Source organism: Heptranchias perlo, chromosome 9 (genome assembly GCF_035084215.1).
Source record: "Heptranchias perlo isolate sHepPer1 chromosome 9, sHepPer1.hap1, whole genome shotgun sequence".
NCBI classification, from domain to species: Eukaryota; Metazoa; Chordata; class Chondrichthyes; order Hexanchiformes; family Hexanchidae; genus Heptranchias; species Heptranchias perlo.
The window spans coordinates 39,014,397-39,033,325 of record NC_090333.1 but is presented as its reverse complement, the minus strand read 5'-3'; the positions used below and the strand labels follow the sequence as shown (position 1 = coordinate 39,033,325).

The 18,929-nt window shown below is 41.8% G+C and overlaps 2 protein-coding genes across 3 annotated transcripts in view; one reads left to right on the top strand and one right to left on the bottom strand.

Annotated features, from left to right (window-relative positions):
• The window catches only part of LOC137325306 (glucosidase 2 subunit beta-like), a 205,672-nt gene that overhangs the window by 5,349 nt on the left and 181,394 nt on the right, over window positions 1-18,929 (bottom strand). The gene's annotated exons all lie outside the window — the stretch shown is intronic.
• Window positions 1-18,929, top strand: part of elavl4 (ELAV like neuron-specific RNA binding protein 4) — an 87,135-nt gene that overhangs the window by 49,789 nt on the left and 18,417 nt on the right. The window contains exons 3-5 of the mRNA XM_067990245.1: window positions 5,293-5,396; window positions 11,486-11,639; window positions 17,187-17,412. Of these exons, the coding sequence (XP_067846346.1) occupies window positions 5,293-5,396; window positions 11,486-11,639; window positions 17,187-17,412 (484 nt within the window). The remainder of the gene's footprint in view (window positions 1-5,292; window positions 5,397-11,485; window positions 11,640-17,186; window positions 17,413-18,929) is intronic.

The window sequence follows — 18,929 nt, the reverse complement described above, 5'->3', positions numbered from 1 at the left end:
TTTAAGAAAAAAGGTACTTTGCATCTAAGCTAAAAAAAACCTGATGCTCTTGTCTCTTAACCATTTTATTATTTCTTAACCATTTATCAGCACCTACTTATTGGGTTTTCAAATCTTATCAATGCTTGATACATAATACAGAATATAGATTTTGCATACTACTGAAAGTTACAGAATGACTCTTAATAACATAACTTATTTTAAATAATGGGTCATGTGCTGTCGTGTGATACAAGTTTGCAATTATATTGGATTGAGTGTTCCTTAGCAGTATTGAATTATATGATGTAAGTAATTGTTTCTTCCACTGTAAACATTTTATTTATATATATCGCCCTGAAATACTGCATATACTTGCATATAAGACAATACTCATATATAACAAACACCACCTCTCCCCCCACCCGCCCCCCCCCCCCCCAAATTCCCACCTAGGTGATAGAGGTAACGGGTTTGGGAGGTGCTGCCGAAGTAGCCTTGGATAGTTGCTGCAGTGCATCCTGTAGATAGTGCATACTGCATCCATGGTATGCCAGTGGTCATAGAATCATACAGTACAGAAGGAGGTCATTCAGCCCGTCATGCCTGTGCCGGCTCTTTGAAAGAGCTATCCAATTAGTCCTACTCCCCCACTCTTTCCCCATAGCCCTGCAAATTTTTCCGTTTCAAGTATATATCTAATTCCCTTTTGAAAGTTACTATTGAATCTGCTTCCACCATCCTTTTAGGCATTGTGTTCCAGATCATAACTACTCACTGCGAGAAAAAACTTCTCCTAATTTCCCCTCTGGTTCTTTTGCCAGAGGTGGAGGGAATGGATGTTTAAGATGGTGGATGAAGTGCCGATCAAGGAGACTGCTTTGTCTTTGATGATGCTGAGCTGCTTGAGTATTGTTGCAGCTGCATCCAGGCAAGTGGAGGGTATTCCATCACACTGACTTATATTAGTGGAGAGGCTTTGGGGAGTCAGGAGGTGAACTACTCACCGCAGAATACCCAGCCTCTGGCCCTCTCTAGTAGCTACGGCATTTGTGTAGCTGTTGCAGTTGAGTTTCTAGTCAATGATGACCCCCAGTGTTTTTAGTGTGGGACTCGGCGATAGTAATGCCATTGAGTGTCATGGGGAGGTGTTTATACTCTCCCTTGTTGGAAATGGTCGTTATCTGGCACTTGTTACTTACCACTTAACCAGCTCAAGCCTTAATGCTGTCCAGGTCTTGTTGCATGCAGGCATGGACTGCTTCATTATCTGAGGAATTAAACTGGGTATACAAGGAACCACTCTCCCTCAATTTTTAATCCATAACAGGGACATAAAATTCTCATCTTATACACAAGTATATGCAGTAGGTGAATTATCATAATGTCTGGGTAGCAAAAAAAATGCCTTGCATCTTTCAATGTCTTTAGAGTTAAGAAAACTGACAAATAATAATTTCCACAAGTGCATTATTTTTACACGTTTCATCACACCATTGGCAATGAAATTTTCGTTCCAAATGTTAATTGCAGTGTGTTAAAATTAAAGAGCAGAAAAAAGTATTCCTGTAGACAAATCTTCCAGGTAAACAAAGTCTAACCTTGCTGCATTGCTATTAAGGTATAACAAACGTCTGCATCCTTCTTAAAAAAGAATGGTACATTTAATTATGATGTGGAAAGTTGAAAAAGCTATTTAGAAACAGTGGAGCAATATGTTGTCACCTGCCACCATGGTACTGTATAATATAGTTTAAATTAAACCTTGTGGTTATGGTACTGAGCTAACAACCCAAAGGTCCTGAGTTCAAATCCCATGATGGCAAGTTGTGAATTTAATTAATCTGCTAATTTATGGGCTAGCACCAAGATAAAATGACCATGAAAGCTGCCAGATTGTTGTAGAAACACAACTGGTTCATTAATGTCCTATGGAGAAGGGAACCTACCACACCTACTTGGTCTAGCCTACATGTGACTCCAGTCCCACACTGCATACTACATGGTTGGCTCTTAATGCCCTCAAGACAACTCGGGATGGGGAATAAATCTGGCTTTGTCAGTGTCGCCAAATCCCAAGAACAATTTTTTTTAAAAATTCCTTTGCCATATTTTCCCAATATCAACCTTGCATCCTGGAAGAAACACTGAGTGGAAATCAGGATGGATAGCTTTCACCAGGTCACTTAGTCACAAGTTCCTTCTAGCAGCTAACTTAAATTAGCATTGAAGACAGTTTGGCTGCAGAAGATATGTGGCTCAGGGGACGAGAGAGGAGAAATTCAATTTATAAAAAAAAGTTTGCAATTATTTTGATGTGGTGTTCTGATATGTAGATATGTGTGCTGAAGTTAAATACTTTGTATTTTGAAAAGTGTATTTGAAAATATTGTTTCAAAGCTAAGTTAAACTGTGGCATATTGCATCATTTTATTCAGCTTCATGTCCTTTATTTACAAATATCAAAACATCAAAATAGTGGCCCTTTCATTTTCACTTTTATTTTTTTTTTAAAATTGACCAGTTCCTCAGGCATGGGGTTCTCTAATTTTGGCACACTTTAGAATTTGGCTGCTGAATAAATGATGCTCAGCATTATATACTTGTGTTGAAGTTCTGCTGACAAGGAAGAGATAAAATGAGAGTTTAACATCTGTAATTCTTTTTTGGGAAGTACTTATTTAAACATTAATTTCTCTAATATACAAAATCATTGTGGACTACTTGCTGAACACTTTGACAAGTTCAGTCAAAAAGCTCAACATAAAATAACATTTGAACCTTAAATTTTTTAAGTTTAGACGTAGCTCTTATAAGTAAATTTGCCCTGTTTTACTTCCTGTTTCCTATCTCCATGCATTTCAATGGTACTGACTACAGCTGATTTAAAAAATACTGGTAGGTATGGAAAAATGTATTTTAAAAATCAAAATTATTTACAATCTGAGATTGTTTTTTGAATGCTCAAAATGAGCTCCCACATCTTATAATAATTATTGTCTGTGCATAATAACCAGTTATGTGTTTGTAATATCCAGTTGACTATAAATAACTAAAATTGGTTTGTTGAAAAGTCATACAACTATCTTCAATAATCGGTACTGTATTAATAAATCCAACAGCACAACAGTGGGTGGCAACCCTCGGTTAGTGTCTGGCTATTTTCTTCTCATGGCTTCCTAACAGTGCTTAAGTCATGACTCTTCTGATAAGCAGGAAACAACCGTAACAACATAATATGCATAAAGCTTTAATGAAAAAAATATTTTGAATCAAGATTAATACTAATTATAGTTGGCGGGTGTATATATTAATCCAATTATATTTTATATCAGCTTTACTCTTAAATCACACAAACACAGGACTTAACATATTGGATGTTAGGCAACAAATTAGAAGAACTGTTGAATTTCCAAAATTCCTTTCAATTCTGGCTTCCGGTTTATGGATATCCAAAACATTTCTTAAATATTTGATGCAGTATTTTTCAATGATTCAATTTTTTTAAGTAGCATGATCTACAAACTGTATCATATAACAATGTGTTTGTATCGGTCATCCATGTAACTGTATTACCATGGTTGTAGTCTTAGAACCCATTGAACTATTAAAACTTGTTTAAAATTGTTTACCGCACCTGAACCATAATATCTAATGTGACAACAGGTCAGTTCACTCAGAAAGATTTGTACACAATGGGTACCTGCTATTTATCTTTTATATTTGTCTCCTTAGAGCAGAGAAGGTTAAAGGGAGATTTGAAAGCGGTGTTCAAAATTATGAAGGGTTTTGATAGAGTAGATAGGAGGAAACCGTTTCCACTGGTAGGAGGGTCAGTAACTAGAGAAGGCAGATTTAAGATAATTGGCGAAAGAACCAAGGAGGACATGAGGAGAATTTTTTTTAAGTAGCGAGTTGTTATGATCTCGAATGCACTGCCTGAAAGTGTGGTGGAAGCAGATTCAGAAGTAACTTTCAAAAGAGAATAGGATATATGCTTGAAAAGGAAAAATTTGCAGGGCTACAGGGAAAGAGCAGGGGAATGGGACTAAGTGGACAGCTCTTTCAAAGAGCCGGCACAGGCATGATGGACGGAATGGCCTCCCTCTGTGCTGTATCATTCTATGATTTTATTTGCAAGGAATGCATGTACTATATTGCAGTTCAGCACTAGATTGTATGGAAATTAATTACAAAAAGGTTATAATATGAACATTTTCAAGAGACCCCTAACATAGATAAAATACTTCAGATAAAAAAGGTAATTTCTGTTAATAAATAAAAACATGCGTTTCATCACCAGTGTCCCTTTTAAAAATAAAACTTACAAATAATTAATATCCTGTTATTTGTTGCAAAGGAACACAGCTCTTGGAATCTTCAAAAAACCCATCAATTGGACTATGTATGTTAGTATGATGTGAGAAATACTATCACATTCATTGAGGTAGATTTTGACTCCAGGCATTATCATTTCACCAGTGAGCTGCATGCCCCAAATGAGCGTCCTGTGGCTGCTAACCGGTGCAATATTGGGCAGCCTGGAAGCTGAGCCAGCTGGCAGGCAGGATGGTCGGGGAGCGGGAAGGGAGCCTGGAGCAGCAGTGACCCATAGTATTCTTCTGGAGCACGGAGGAGCACTGCTTCACTGTCTAGTATAAGTGGGCAGTGCGTGCATGGCACACGCATCACCCAGTTGTCCCTCGAAATTGCTTCAGGGTCCATTGTACATCGTAGGACCCCGATTTGCATGTAGTAATGACACTGCCAGCGGAATGCCTCAGGAAATGTGGTGGGCAAATGTGTTAAAGTTGAACCTATTAACTCTTCCATTCCAGTTGCCTCTAGTGATATTATCTGAACTCATCTCTGCAAACACAATTTTTTTTTAAATCAACAAATTAAACAAAAAGTTAAATCTAAACATAGGTATTTCTAATATTTTGACTTTTAAAAGGGGTGTTAATAGTGATACTTTAATGTTAATTAATTTTTATAAGTTGCACTGAAAGATTTTGATAAATTACATACAGCTTCACTTTGGTTCCATGAGCCCGAAAATATTCTATACTACAAAGAAAAGCTTAGACTTCTGTATTTTACATTAGTACTACCTTACATTATAAAGTTAGACATAATTTGATCACAAGAGTTGAGATGAAGTTGGGGGGTCTGCTTTATTGTCTTTTAGAACAACCTAAAGATTACTTCACTCTTTTCAGGAAGCACAAGTTGTTCCTGGTGAGTTGCAGTATTGTGGTACACTACTTTTCAGAAACTAAAGGTTGGCTATCTATAATTCCTATTAAACAGGGCAAAGTTTGGGATACGGTTTTGTGAACTATGTCGATCCAAAGGATGCAGAAAAAGCAATTAATACTTTAAATGGACTTAGACTTCAGACCAAAACCATAAAGGTAAGAGACATCCTATTTGTTTTTGAGTATTGATTTTTAAGGTGCACTCCAAGGTTTTTGCTGAAATAAAAAGAAAATACCTGCCTTGTGTAAATGTTAAATCACAAGGGTTAATTTTGACTTTGGATGATGGTGTAAAATGGCCGATATCAATGCAGCCACCCATTATACATCTCAATGGAAATGAAAATTGGGAGAAATATATAACGGGTGGCCCAATCGATATTGCTGTTTTACACTATCACCCAGAGTCAAAATTACCCCCACAGCAAACAGTTTACACACCGAACTGTTGCCTACAGCTCCTAATCTCAGATGGTGCTTTCTAATATCTGATACAACGGATTTGAGTAATGCAGCCTCCAGTGGGAAAACAAGAAAAAATTTAAAATCTTCTGAAATAAATATATATTCAGATGTTAAAAGTATTACCACTCTTACTTTTTCATCTTGGTTGTACAATCTGGCTACAAAAAGTCATAATAAGAATAAAACCAGAAGGACCACCTGGCATCAGAGCACTAGGCACGGCAAATGCAAACCAAGCCCAGTCGACCCTGCAAAGTCCTCCTCACTAACATCTGGGGACTTGTCCCACAGACTAGTCAAGCAACAGCCCGACATAGCCATACTCACGGAATCATAACTTTCAGCCAATGTCCCAGACTCTTCCATCACCATGCCTGGGTATGTCCTGTCCCACCGGCAGGACAGATCCACCAGAGATAGCGGTACAGTGATATACAGTCAGGAGGGAGTGGCCCTGGGAGTCCTCAACATTGACTCCAGACCCCATGAAATCTCATGGCATCAGGTCAAACATGGGCAAGGAAACCACCTGCTGATTACCACCTACCGCCCTCCCTCAGCTGATGAATCAGTCCTCCTCCATGTTGAGCACCACTTGGAGGAAGCACTGAGGGTAGCAAGGGCACAGAATGCACTCTGGGTGGGAGACTTCAATGTCCATCACCAAGAGTGGCTCAGTAGCATCACTACTGACCAAGCTGGCCGAGTCCTGAAGGACATAACTGCCAGATTGGGCCTGCGGCAGGTGGTGAGCGAACCAACACGAGGGAAAAACCTATTTGACCTCGTCCTCACCAATCTACCTGTTGCAGATGCATCTGTCCATGACAGTATTGGTAGGAGTGACCGCCGCACAGTCCTTGTGGAGATAAAGTCCCGTCTTCACACTGAGGACACTATCCAGCATGTTGTGTGGCACTACCACCGTGCTAAATGGGATAGATTCAGAACAGATCTAGCAGCTCAAAACTGGACATCCATGAGGCGCTGTGGGCCATCAGCAGCAGCACAATTGCATTCCAGCACAATCTGTAACCTCATGGCCCGGCATATTCCTCACTACCATTACCAACAAGCCAGGGGATCAACCCTGGTTCAATAAGGAGTGTAGAAGAGCAGCACCAGGCGTACCTAAAAATGAGGTGCCAACCTGGTGAAGCTACAACTCAGGACTACATGCATGCTAAGCAGCGGAAGCAACATGCTATAGACGGAGCTAAGCGAATCTACAACCAACGGATCAGATCAAAGCTCTGCAGTCCTGCCACATCCAGTCATGAATGGTGTTGGACAATTAAACAACTAACGGTTGGAGGAGGCTCCGTGAACATTCCCATCCTCAATAATGGCAGAGTCCAGCACGTGAGTGCAAATGACAAGGCTGAAGCGTTTGCAACCATCTTCAGCCAGAAGTGCCAAGTGGATGATCCATTTCGGCCTCCTCCCGCTATCCCCGCCATCACAGAAGCCGGTCTTCAGCCAATTCGATTCACTCCACCTGATATCAAGAAACGGCTGAGTGCACTGGATAAAACAAAGACTATGGGCCCCGACAAATCCTGGTTGTAGTGCTGAAGATTTGTGCTCCAGAACTAATCGCACATCTAGCCAAACTGTTCCAGTACAGCTACAACACTGGCATCTACCTGACAATGTGGAAAATTACCCAGATATGTCCTGTCCACAAATCCAATCCAGCCAATTACCGCCCCATAAGTCTACTCAATCATCAGCAAAGTGATGGAACGTGTCGTTGACAGTGCTATCAAGCGACACTTACTCACCAATAACCTGCTCACCGATGTTCAGTTTGGGTTCCGCCAGGCCCACTTGGCTTCAGGCCTCATTACAGCCTCATACAGTCCAAACATGGATAAAAGAGCCGAATTCCAAAGGTGAAGTGAGAGTGACTGTCCTTGACATCAAGGCAGCATTTGACCGAGTGTGGCACCACGGAGCCCTAGTAAAATTGAAGTCAATGGGAATCGGGGGGAAAACTCTCCAGTGGTTGGAGTCGCACCTAGCACAAAGGAAGATGGGAGTGGTTGTTGGAAGCCAATCATCTCAGCCCAAGGACATTGCAGCAGGAGTTCCCCAGGGCAGTGTCCTCGGCCCAACCATCTTCAGCTGCTTCATCAATGACCTTCCCTCCATCATAAAGTCAGAATTGGGGATGTTTGCTGATGATTGCACAGTGTTCAGTCCCATTCGCAACCCCTCAGATAATGAAGCAGTCCGTGCCCGCATGCAGCAAGACCTGGACAACATCCAGGCTTGGGTTGATAAATGGCAAGTAACATTCGTGCCAGGCAATAACCATCTCCAACAAGAGAGAGTCTAACCATCTGCCCTTGACATTCAACGGCATTACCATCACTGAATCCCCCACCATCAACATCCTGGGGGTCACCATTGACCAGAAACTTAACTGGACCAGCCACACAAATACAGTGGCTACAAGAGCAGGTCAGAGGCTGGGTATTTCTGTGGCGAGTGACTCACCTCCTGACTCCCCAAAGCCTTTACACCATCTACAACACACAAGTCAGCAGTGTGATGGAATACTCTCCACATGCCTGGATGAGTGTAGCTCCAACAACACTCAAGAAGCTCGACACCATCCAGGACAAAGCAGCCCGCTTGATTGGTACCCCATCCACCACCCTAAACATTTTCTCCCTTCACCACCGGCGCACCGTGGCTGCAGTGAGTACCATCCACATGATGCACTGCAGCAACTCGCCAAGGCTTCTTCAACAGCACCTCCCAAGCCCACGACCTCTACCACCTAGAAGAACAAGGGCAGCAGGCACATGGGAACAACACCACCAGCACGTTTCCCTCCAAGTCACACACCATCCCAACTTGGAAATATATCGCCGTTCCTTCATCGCCGCTGGGTCAAAATCCTGGAACTCCCTACCTAACAGTACTGTGGGAGAACCTTCACCGCATGGACTGCAACGGTTCAAGAAGGCAGCTCACCACCATCTTCTCAAGGGCAATCAGCGATGGGCAATAAATGCTGGCCTTGCCAGCGACGCCCACATCCCATGAACGAATAAAAAAAAATCTTGTTTATAACTCTAATAAAGCTTTGGACGACTGGAAAGGTGATTTTGTTCAATCTATCTTCACCTCTGCTTTTACTTAAGGATTTTGATACCAGAAAATTGAATTTTATATCTTTCTGTACTTCTGTATTGTATAGCCAGTTAAAACTCAAGGGGCGCTAAATTGGGCTGTGTGGACGCTATGCGGCCTCTCGAACATTCAAGATGGCACCTTGGCTGCCCACGCATGTTTCCAGCACACGTATTCCACCTTGGTATAGGAGTTAGCGCATGCACATATACCGAACACCGGAAGCATGTAAAGTAAGGAGAAAATGGATACAATCAATGTGCAAAACTGATTTAAAGTGATAAACACCATTTTGGCACTTAACACTTAACTCAACGTCTTAACCACGACCATCTGACCATGTCTTAGAGTGCCTGGAGGACCCCCACCAGCGCTATTTAAAGGGACCATGCAGGATTTACAGGTTAGTGGCTGGATTATTGCTTCTGGCTGCCGATATATTTGTAACTGTTTTTGGAGGTCTCCCATACTTGAATACTAGGACTAGGGAACATAGCCTAACATCTAGAGCCAGGACATACGAGAGTGAAGTTAGGAAATGTTTCTACGCGCAAAGGGTGAGAGAAGTTTGGAATGCGCTTCTGCAAACTGCAGTTGATGCTCGCTCAGTTGTGAATTCTAAATCTGAGATTGATAGATTTCTGTGAACCAAGGACATTAAGGGATATGGGGCTCCAGCGGGTATATGGAGTTAGGTCACAAGTCCAGCATGATCTCATTGAATGGCGGAACATGCTCGAGGGTCTAAATGCCACTGCCACTTGCTGCCTCTTGTTAGGCGCCACCTTCTGCAAGAAAGTGTGTCTGGGTGATGTGCCTGTCATGGTTGAATAGCTGCCAGTGTATGTGGCCTATGAGTCGTGGGTGGGCGGCTTGCAACATTGATAGTATGTAAGGGTGTGAGAAAGCATCTGATTGGAAGAATTGAGTACTGATGGAAAGAGTTTGTTGGTACATGGGTGATGGGGGATGTGGTGCGTGGAGCAGTGGATGCGGCTAGTGGTGCAGTTGGTAGGAAATGCCACTTGACAGTTGACCTCACTCACCTTGACGACTCGTGTCAAAGCATTGAATTTCTTCCTTCACTGCATCCATGTTTGTGGTGCTGTGCGCCTGGCATTGACTATCGTCTGCTGCCTCCCAATGCCTTTTGGCCATATGTCTGGAGGGCCTCTTGCCCCTCCCCTCCCGTGAATATAGGATGTCCCTCCTTCTGTCCACCTCTTACACCAAGACGTTTAGTGCATCAGCAGACAACCTTGGTGCACGCACTCTCGCAGGCCTGATGCCAATTCAGATCGGCAGATTGGTGAGGTCTGACATGCAGATTGGAGGATGTGGAATTTAGTAGTGCGCAACCTTTATTCAAAGTTTTAACATAACTCATCAGTGTATGAACATAGGGAAGGGACCTGCATCTGTGTTTTACGTGTGCGATGTCTGATCTCCGTTCAGACAGCAGACTGTTATTTTTGGCAAGTAACAGGTACTGGCTACCTTTAAGAGATTTGGAAAGACATCCTCCCTTTGAGAGATTGGAGCTCTCCCTGCTGGTAGAAAGTGCAAATTGCATTGAATTGACATGCAAGGCCTGGATTTCAACGCAGATTGACGGTGAGTACTGAGGCCGGACGAAGTTCTCGTCCTGCCTGCGCAGGGGCCATTGGACGCAGGTTAATAACAGATCACGCTACCCGCGCCTAATAATAGGCCTTATCGAATATTTTCCCCCATTGGGTTAGAACTTGGTCCTCGTTGCATCCACCACCTTCTCAAGGCAATTAGGGATGGGCAATAAATGCCGGCCTTGCCAGCGACGCCCACATCCCGTGAACGAATAAAAAAAAAAAAATCCGTTTCTGGACATAAGACACAGGCTAAAAGGACCAATTTTGGGGCGCTACGACCCACATCTGATCTGTGTCAGGGGTACAGGTGCCACCATATACACCATAGGCATATGTAAGTAAGGGGCCTAATGCCTGTTTAAGGACCCCTCACAAAAATTCCTCACACTGAACAGATCATGCGCTGGGCATGTTCTGCTGAAGGTTTTCATGAGCTTGCTGCAGCCTAACAACTTTTTTAAATTTTTACTTACCTTCATGTGGAGCCAAGAGGAGTACAATTGCTCCTCTCGGCTCCACTGCATTCCTGAGGGCTGCTGCTGGACAGCAATTGCCTACCCCTCCTGTTCTCCTCCACCCCTACCTCCCTAGTTAAAATCAGGGCTTTGGTTTTGCTTGTAGATTTTTGGCTGCCAGAAACTCTAGCTGTTTATAGTATACATTTCTCAGTTCATTAATTGCATTACAGTTCATACACATATATAGACAACTTTAATGCAGTAGTCTTAGCAAACTTTAAATGTAGGTAAAGATATTTCACCTTGCAAAAATCAGGTTCTTCAATCCTTTTTTCTTGTTAATACATACATTTACACAAGGCAAATGGATGGATGGTTTATAAAATATTTTACAGTATGAATTTAACAATTTCATCATAAATGGGTAGGCAGAAGATATTTTGGCAGGGCAAAAGTAGTACAAATTATTCTATAGCCACTATTCTAAATCAATACATTCTATTTTTATGACATTACTTAGCAGAATTTCTTGCTTTTATCTTTTCTCTAGGTTTCTTATGCTCGTCCAAGCTCTGCATCGATCCGTGATGCTAATTTGTACGTTAGTGGCCTTCCTAAATCTATGACTCAGAAAGAATTAGAGCAGATGTTTTCACAATATGGCCGAATCATCACTTCCAGAATTTTAGTTGACCAAGTCACTGGTAGGTGTCACTGATACTACTTTTTCCAGAATTCAATTACCATCCTTTTAACAATGTTAATCATTTCAAAGAGCAAAATTATCAACAATAAATTTCTTGGGTTTTTGAATGCAATGAGAGTCTTTGATTTTATTGTAGATTTCTTTTAGATTTTTGTTATTTTTTGAAATTGTGGACCAGTCTCTCCTCCCCACCCCATGATTGAGGCACATCTCCAGGTTGGGGGGAGGTGGGGGGTTGAGACTTCTGTCCACCACGGAGTTGCGCCCCTAACTGACCAATTTTCCAGCCTTAGGATCATAACCATATTGGAGGCAGGCTCCCCGGCCCCTGCCCCAAAAAGAGGGTGGAGTTTTGATACAGTGCTGCCTAGGGAACCTATCATAGTGTCAGGATGCAGGTGGCCTCTGTGCTGACTGCAAAACTGCATGTTTAAATCAAGAAATGTTTAATCACCAGGCATTGGTGACTGTAATCACCAGGCATTGTTCTGTGATTTATAAATGCGATAGGTTCGAGGATTTCATTTCCACATTCACCTGAGGAAGGAGGAAGCCTCCGAAAGCTTGTGGATTTTAAAATAAAATTGTTGGACTATAACTTGGTGTTGTAAAATTGTTTACAAAAGAAATGTTTAGACCTTTCCCTGGGCTTGTGCCTGCCAGCACTTCTCAAGCACTTGTTCAGGCCTTGTTTATACCCAGATTTTTCGGCCCACGTACCATCGACCATTGAACATTAGTTGCCTGCATTCAGGTAGCCCCTATATTCATTCAAATGGTGAGAAACACGGCAGAGGCCGTGTTTCCCTCATCTACATTTAGTTGACATATGCCGCCCTTACATGGATGGGTTTATACTGCCCCAATGGGACCAGCATCCAGGGAAGCAGGGACACAGTGGACTGTAACCCTGAGTAGCTATGCACCTCTGCCCACCCTAGATCTAGTGAAATATCAACTGAGAAGGGCTGAAAGTGTAGGCCTATATCTTAAGCTCAGGGCTATGTGTACACGGCAACGAAGTCAGGAAACAAATTAAAACTATTTTTTTCCTATTTCAACAACATTTATTTTGGCCCAAAGAACAAATAAACTGTCATAGGTACAGGTGGAATGTGACTGATTACTATTTCTTAAAAGATATGTGCCCTGGAATTCCTGGGGCATAGTGATGTGAAACACTGTAATATGAGTGGGCAGGGGCAGAATTTGGGGCATGGCCTGGTTGCACAGGTCCCTTCCCCTTTTTCCACCCATAAAAAATTGCACCAGAATTGGGGTGGTCACATAATAAACCCACCCACATATTGGTGGGCATATTGTGACAATACAAAAGGTAATTTCAGCATATGGCATTTCTCCCATCATTTGCACCCCAGCAACATTGAGCTCAAGGAAGACGAGTTTTCCAAAAGCAATTGTAATCAATTCCTGTTGAGAAATCACATATGGAAACTTGGGGGGCTTAAAAAAAAGTATGCTTTTTGGACAGGACCAGAAGGCCAGGTTACACTGGAGCAAGGCGTTACAGTAAAATCCTTCCCACCGCCCCCGCCCCCCACTCCAAAGTGAGGGAGGTGCTGCATTGACATTGTAAGTAGCACTTGCCCCCTGCCTGTAATATGTAAATGCCCTGACCCCAGGATATGGACCATGTGGTGTGCATAAATTCTGCCCTACCCAAGAATCTGTCTCACAAGGAATTTCTGGACTATATAGTTTGCACACAACTGTTTTCTTGTATTTAACAGTGTTAAGTGAAATAGAATTCTGAGGTTTCAATGGGATTATGAGGAACTGAGATGTAATAAATCCTATAAATATATGATTTCTGGCAAAACCTATTGTGACCAAGATTAGTAGGTCAAAGTAGAGGTGTTGGGATATTAAGAAAATATATGTAACAATCAGCAACATGTGATTATAGCTAGTTCATTCACACAAAATGGGGGTGATGATGATGATAAATGGCTCTTCCCTTTGGTAGTAATAAACATTTTGAAGAATTTTTAGCATTAATAATACTTGCCATTATATTTTAAAAATTTTCAACGGCCAGTATATCTCCCATGGTTTGCAGATAGTCTGGTATCTGAGGCACAGTTGAGATGCTCAGCTGCTAAGATGAATGTTGATTAGTACTGCTAGAGAGACAGGCTTGGAGCTGTTGTCTGTGCCAGGAATGAGAATTTTAGACACAGAATCTTTGCTTGTGGATTTATTAGAGAAAATGATACTCGATGACAACACACACGGTGAAATAAAGGCTGCAGGAGACCGCACGTTACAGTTGCTGAGCTTAATTGAAGGATGATTAGCCTCTGGGTTTTCCCTAACTTCTGTGACAATGGTCTCGCTTTTATCCTCAGCTATAAGGCCATTATGTCACGTCCTGCATTCTGTGACATTTACTGTTGGTTTACGCTAACTTATATCAGCTCAGCATTCCAAAGACTTGTCGACTTCTATGGTATCAATTGGTGAAAATTTCATGGTCTTTCTTATCTATGCTTATGGTAGCTTTAAGACAATGTCAGCTGTGGCTCAGTGGGTAGCACTCTCACCTCTGAAGTTAGAAGGTTGTGGGTTCAATTCTTACTTCCAGCAACTTGAGCACAAAATCTAGATTGACACCCCAGTGCGCTACTGAGGGAGTGCTGCACTGTCAGAGGTGCCATCTTTCGGATGAGTTGTTAAAGCGAAGCCCTATCTGCCCCCTCAGCTGGACGTAAAAGATCCCATGGCACTAATCTGAAGAAGAGCAGGGGAGTTCTCCCTGCTGTCCTGGCCAATATTTATCCCTCAACCAATATCACTAAAACTGATTATCTGGTCATTATCACATTGCTGTTTGTGGGACCTTGCTGTGCACAAATTGGCTGCTGCATTTCCTAGATTACAACAGTGACTGCACTTCAAAAGTAATTCATTGGCTGTAAAGCGTTTTGGGACGTTGTGAAAGGCTCTATACAAATGCAAGTCTTTCTTTAATACAGATAATCTTAAGTACAAGGATGTTGAAACTATACAAAGAACAGGCAACTATCCTAATGACTCTAGCTGTACCAGCCATAGAAGCCTTGAATGTCTATGCTAATTTTGGACTTTTTCCAGAATGCTGCTGCCAGCAAATTCTGTAAAAGCTCTCTGTTTGTTACAAAATAGAGCCTTTAAAGAGGTCGAAGAAGGGTTTAATAAACTAAGTAAAAGTATTGATGATGCATTGGAGCAAACTGTGAAAGAAATGATTTACAGGGAATGATGGTAAGGTTCCTCCAGGGCTATTGTGTAAATGAGATGACAAGATTGTATTATAGTACATGTAAATTGGACAGAGGAAATGACTCAGGGTATGAGGTAGATGCAAGAGAATTGCACCACCAACTGGAATTGAAAATCAACGCCCTAGGTGATCATGGGTGATATTGGTTAATTTTATGATAACTCGAACCGAGGAGTCAGGGAAAAGGATGTGTGAATACACCCTGCAAGAGGTCTCAATCTGGAATCAGTACACAATCTAGCAAAGGTCAGGGAAGTGTATTTAAGAATAGTTGATTGACGGCTTGTTCTTGGAGATGGTTGTGCCCTTGCCTATGCTTAACAGCGAGAATATATTTCGCAACCTGACCACTACCCGACCACGCCGGGGGCGATTCTAATCAGATACCTCCAGACGCTCAATCTTTTAATATATAGCCTCGAAGGGCAGGAATAACTTTACCTGATATCTCATGCAGCATATTCTTGGGATACTGCCGTGTGTACAAATGTGATACATTGCGGGCGAGGCAACCAGTATGTGAATGCATGAGGATGCTCTGAAGAATGGGTCCCAGACATGCTCAGTCATGCTGACAACACCACTACATGAAATGGTTAATGTGGCTCAGGAGAGTGAGAACATTTATTGTATCACTACTATTTAAACTTTTTATTCAAGACTGACACGTGCTCCATAGATAAACCGACCTTTTACATACAAAGTAATGAAACAACCAGGATAGAGTTAAATACACTAGTAACTATCAGAGGAATTAAAATTAGAGTAGAGAAGGACATAAATTTTGAAATTTCAAAATTCAAGGTTAGTTCCCCAGAGTTGACATTAAACTTAGAACAACAGATGGCTGGGAACATTTGATGAAAATTGTTCACGATATGGATAATAGTAAGAAAGTGCTGGAGGATCTTTTAAGTCCTGGAGATGATTTCTTAGTGTATGGTAGTATTCAGAGTACAATCGACTTTAAAACTTAGCTTCCTGTACAATGCGTTATGATTTTCCTTGTCTGTATCATGATGTGTAATGTTAAACAAATGAAGCAAAGGCTGCTGGAACAGATGGTTAAAGGTCGGGATATGATGTTAATGAGATAGTGTGTGTGGACGGTGGACATTTTTATAGGGCCACAAGGTGGGGAGATGTTAGAGAAGTTATGTTAGATGACAGTGTATTTGGATTGCATTTTGTATTGAGGACTCCTATTTGTTGAAAGACAGTTTCTTCAGAAATTTGCTGAAACAGCTAGTATATGGAGAATGTCAATAAGACAGCCCAACCAGCAAGGCTGGTATCGACTGTCATCACATAAGATAGATTCAGATTCCGTCTGTAAGCTCTGAGCTTCTAATGGATGCCTCTATCTACTTAACAACTATGCGGGTAATTTTAACCTAACTCGCCAGACGGGAAATCCACGGGATCGGGTGGAACGCCAGTTTTACATCCTGTCCAATATTACTCTCCATTGACTTAAATAAAGAGTAAAATCAGTCATGCACCCGATCTTATCAGTTTCCCGACTGGCGAGTTAGGTTAAAATTGTCCCCATATGTTTATTTTTTCTGTATCTGTAAGTAGATAAGACAGTTTATGTTATGACCTGAGACTTAGTTGTGGTGCTTTTCACCCCTTGGTACCATGAGACAGTGAGTCTTTTGAATGTTGAGCTATGGGACCTAATGTAAACCAGGAGTAAGGAAGAGGTATGATGTTATGGCATTTAACTGAGGGTATAACTGCGAACAATTGTCACAGCAAATAGGTAGATTGAGGGTTGGCCACCCTGCAGCTTGAGCTCAACAACTGTAACGTGAGGTCTCCTGAAGCCTTCATATTGCCATATGTGTTGTCTGTGAGTATCATTTTCCTCTAATAAATCTATAAGTGATGGCTTTACGTCTAGAACTCACATTCCTTGGCACAGAGGCAACAGCTCCAAGCTCGCCTCTGCAGTATATTCTCTAAATGAAGCTATGTTTAACCTGTCCTGTCCCTTTAATGTCACTGCTCAAGTACTCCTAAATGGCCATATCAAGGCAACTGTGGCTTCTTCTAAGCTCCGGAGAACAATTTGAGGGCAATTGTAGTTGCTAGTTTCTGATTTCCGTCAGAAGAACCCAGCACGAGATGATTGTTTTTCTTTTTATTTAATTTTTTTTTGCATCTGTAACAAATGTGACACTATGAAGTGTCACAGGCATACACTAGTTACAATATATATAACATGGGAATGATCTGTTCATCTCAACTGTCTTTCAGGTGTTTCCAGGGGAGTTGGATTCATTCGTTTTGATAAAAGGATAGAAGCAGAAGAAGCAATCAAGGGACTGAATGGGCAGAAACCATCCAGCGCTACAGAACCAATTACTGTGAAGTTTGCCAATAATCCCAGCCAGAAAACAAGCCAAGCACTACTTTCACAGCTATATCAGTCACCTAGCAGACGTTATCCTGGACCACTGCATCACCAGGCTCAACGGTTCAGGTAATAACAAAATACATACCTTAATCTGAGCAATTTTTAGGTGTATTGTATTATATCGATTATTTTTAAAATTAAACTAACATCTTAAGAAACTGGATTAATAGTTTTGTTGACATTTTGTCCGTTGTAATCATCACTTCTGAGTAAAATTGATTTTATGCGAAATAGAAAAGTAACTGAAATGTTTATGATTATGTTTGACCTTCCATCCAGTAAAAACTAAAGTTTTATAGTAACTTGTATCCTATTTAATAATTCTCAAAAAGGGTTAATTAAAATGTGTACTTTGGGCAGAGGAGTGATACATGGTGCAGACCAACCTCAAGTAGGGAAGGTGGAAATACAAAGAAAAAGGATACACTACCATACGGGTCAAAGTAGGAAAACAAAGTTCAGGGCATTGAACACAAACTTATCTTTGCTTCAGGAGGAGAAGAAAACACATTTTTTAAAATCGTTTTTACATTGTCTTTTACCCCTCTCTTTGTTCTACTTAAATCTACCGAGTCAGTAAATCTAGTTATTAGTATCATCTTAACATTCAAATGTTGGCAGATTTAATTTTACTTGTTTAAGCACAAAAAGGACCAATAATTGAATGGAAGTTATAGGGACCGATTTTCTGAGGTTCATTGCCCGGGGAATGCCTACCCATAGGGTGCAACAGTGAGAAAAAGAGGGTGGAAACCTTTGCAGGATTCCTGGGATTTCCCAGAGGGGTGAAACAGAGCCTGTGAACTCCAATAGGTGCAGACCATGCACTGCATGTATTGAGGAAGAGGAGGTGTTCCCGGCCCTGCTGTCTCAATTGCCTGGGAAAGTGCTCAGATATAAGTGTGTCAGTGAGCCTTGAACACCCCTCCTTCAGATCAGAGGATCTGAGGAGGGCTAGATAACAAAGTGAAAAAAGCCCAAAAGGCGAGTTGCAGGGATCCTTCAATCTGGATGCTGCTCTTCATCAGCAGCCAAAAGACCCGAGGGCCAGTGGCCAGTCCCACAGCTTCAGACCTTTCAGACCGAGAATCATAGAATGATACTACACAGAAGGAGACCTTTTAGCCCAGCATGCCTTTGCCGGCTCTTTGAAATTAGTCCCATTCCCCTACCCTGCAAATTTCTGCCCTTCAAGCATTTATCCAATTCCCTTTTGAAAGTTATTATTGAATCTGCTTCCACCACCCTTTCAGGCAGTGCATTCCAGATCATAACAACTCGCTGCATAAAAAATGTTCTCCTCTGGTTCTTTTGCCAATCACCTTAAATCTGTTTTTTTTTATTCATTCATGGTTTGTGGGCGTCCCTGGCAAGGCCAGTATTTATTGCCTGTTCCTGATTGCCCTTGAGAAGGTGGTGGTGAACCGCCTTCTTGAACCACTGCAGTCATTGTGGTGAAGGTTCTCCCACAGTGCTGTTTGGTAGGGAGTTCCAGGATTTTGACCCAGCAACGATGAAGAAATGATGTTCAAGTCGGGATGACGTGTGCCTTGGAGGGGAATGTGCAGGTGGTGATGTTCCCA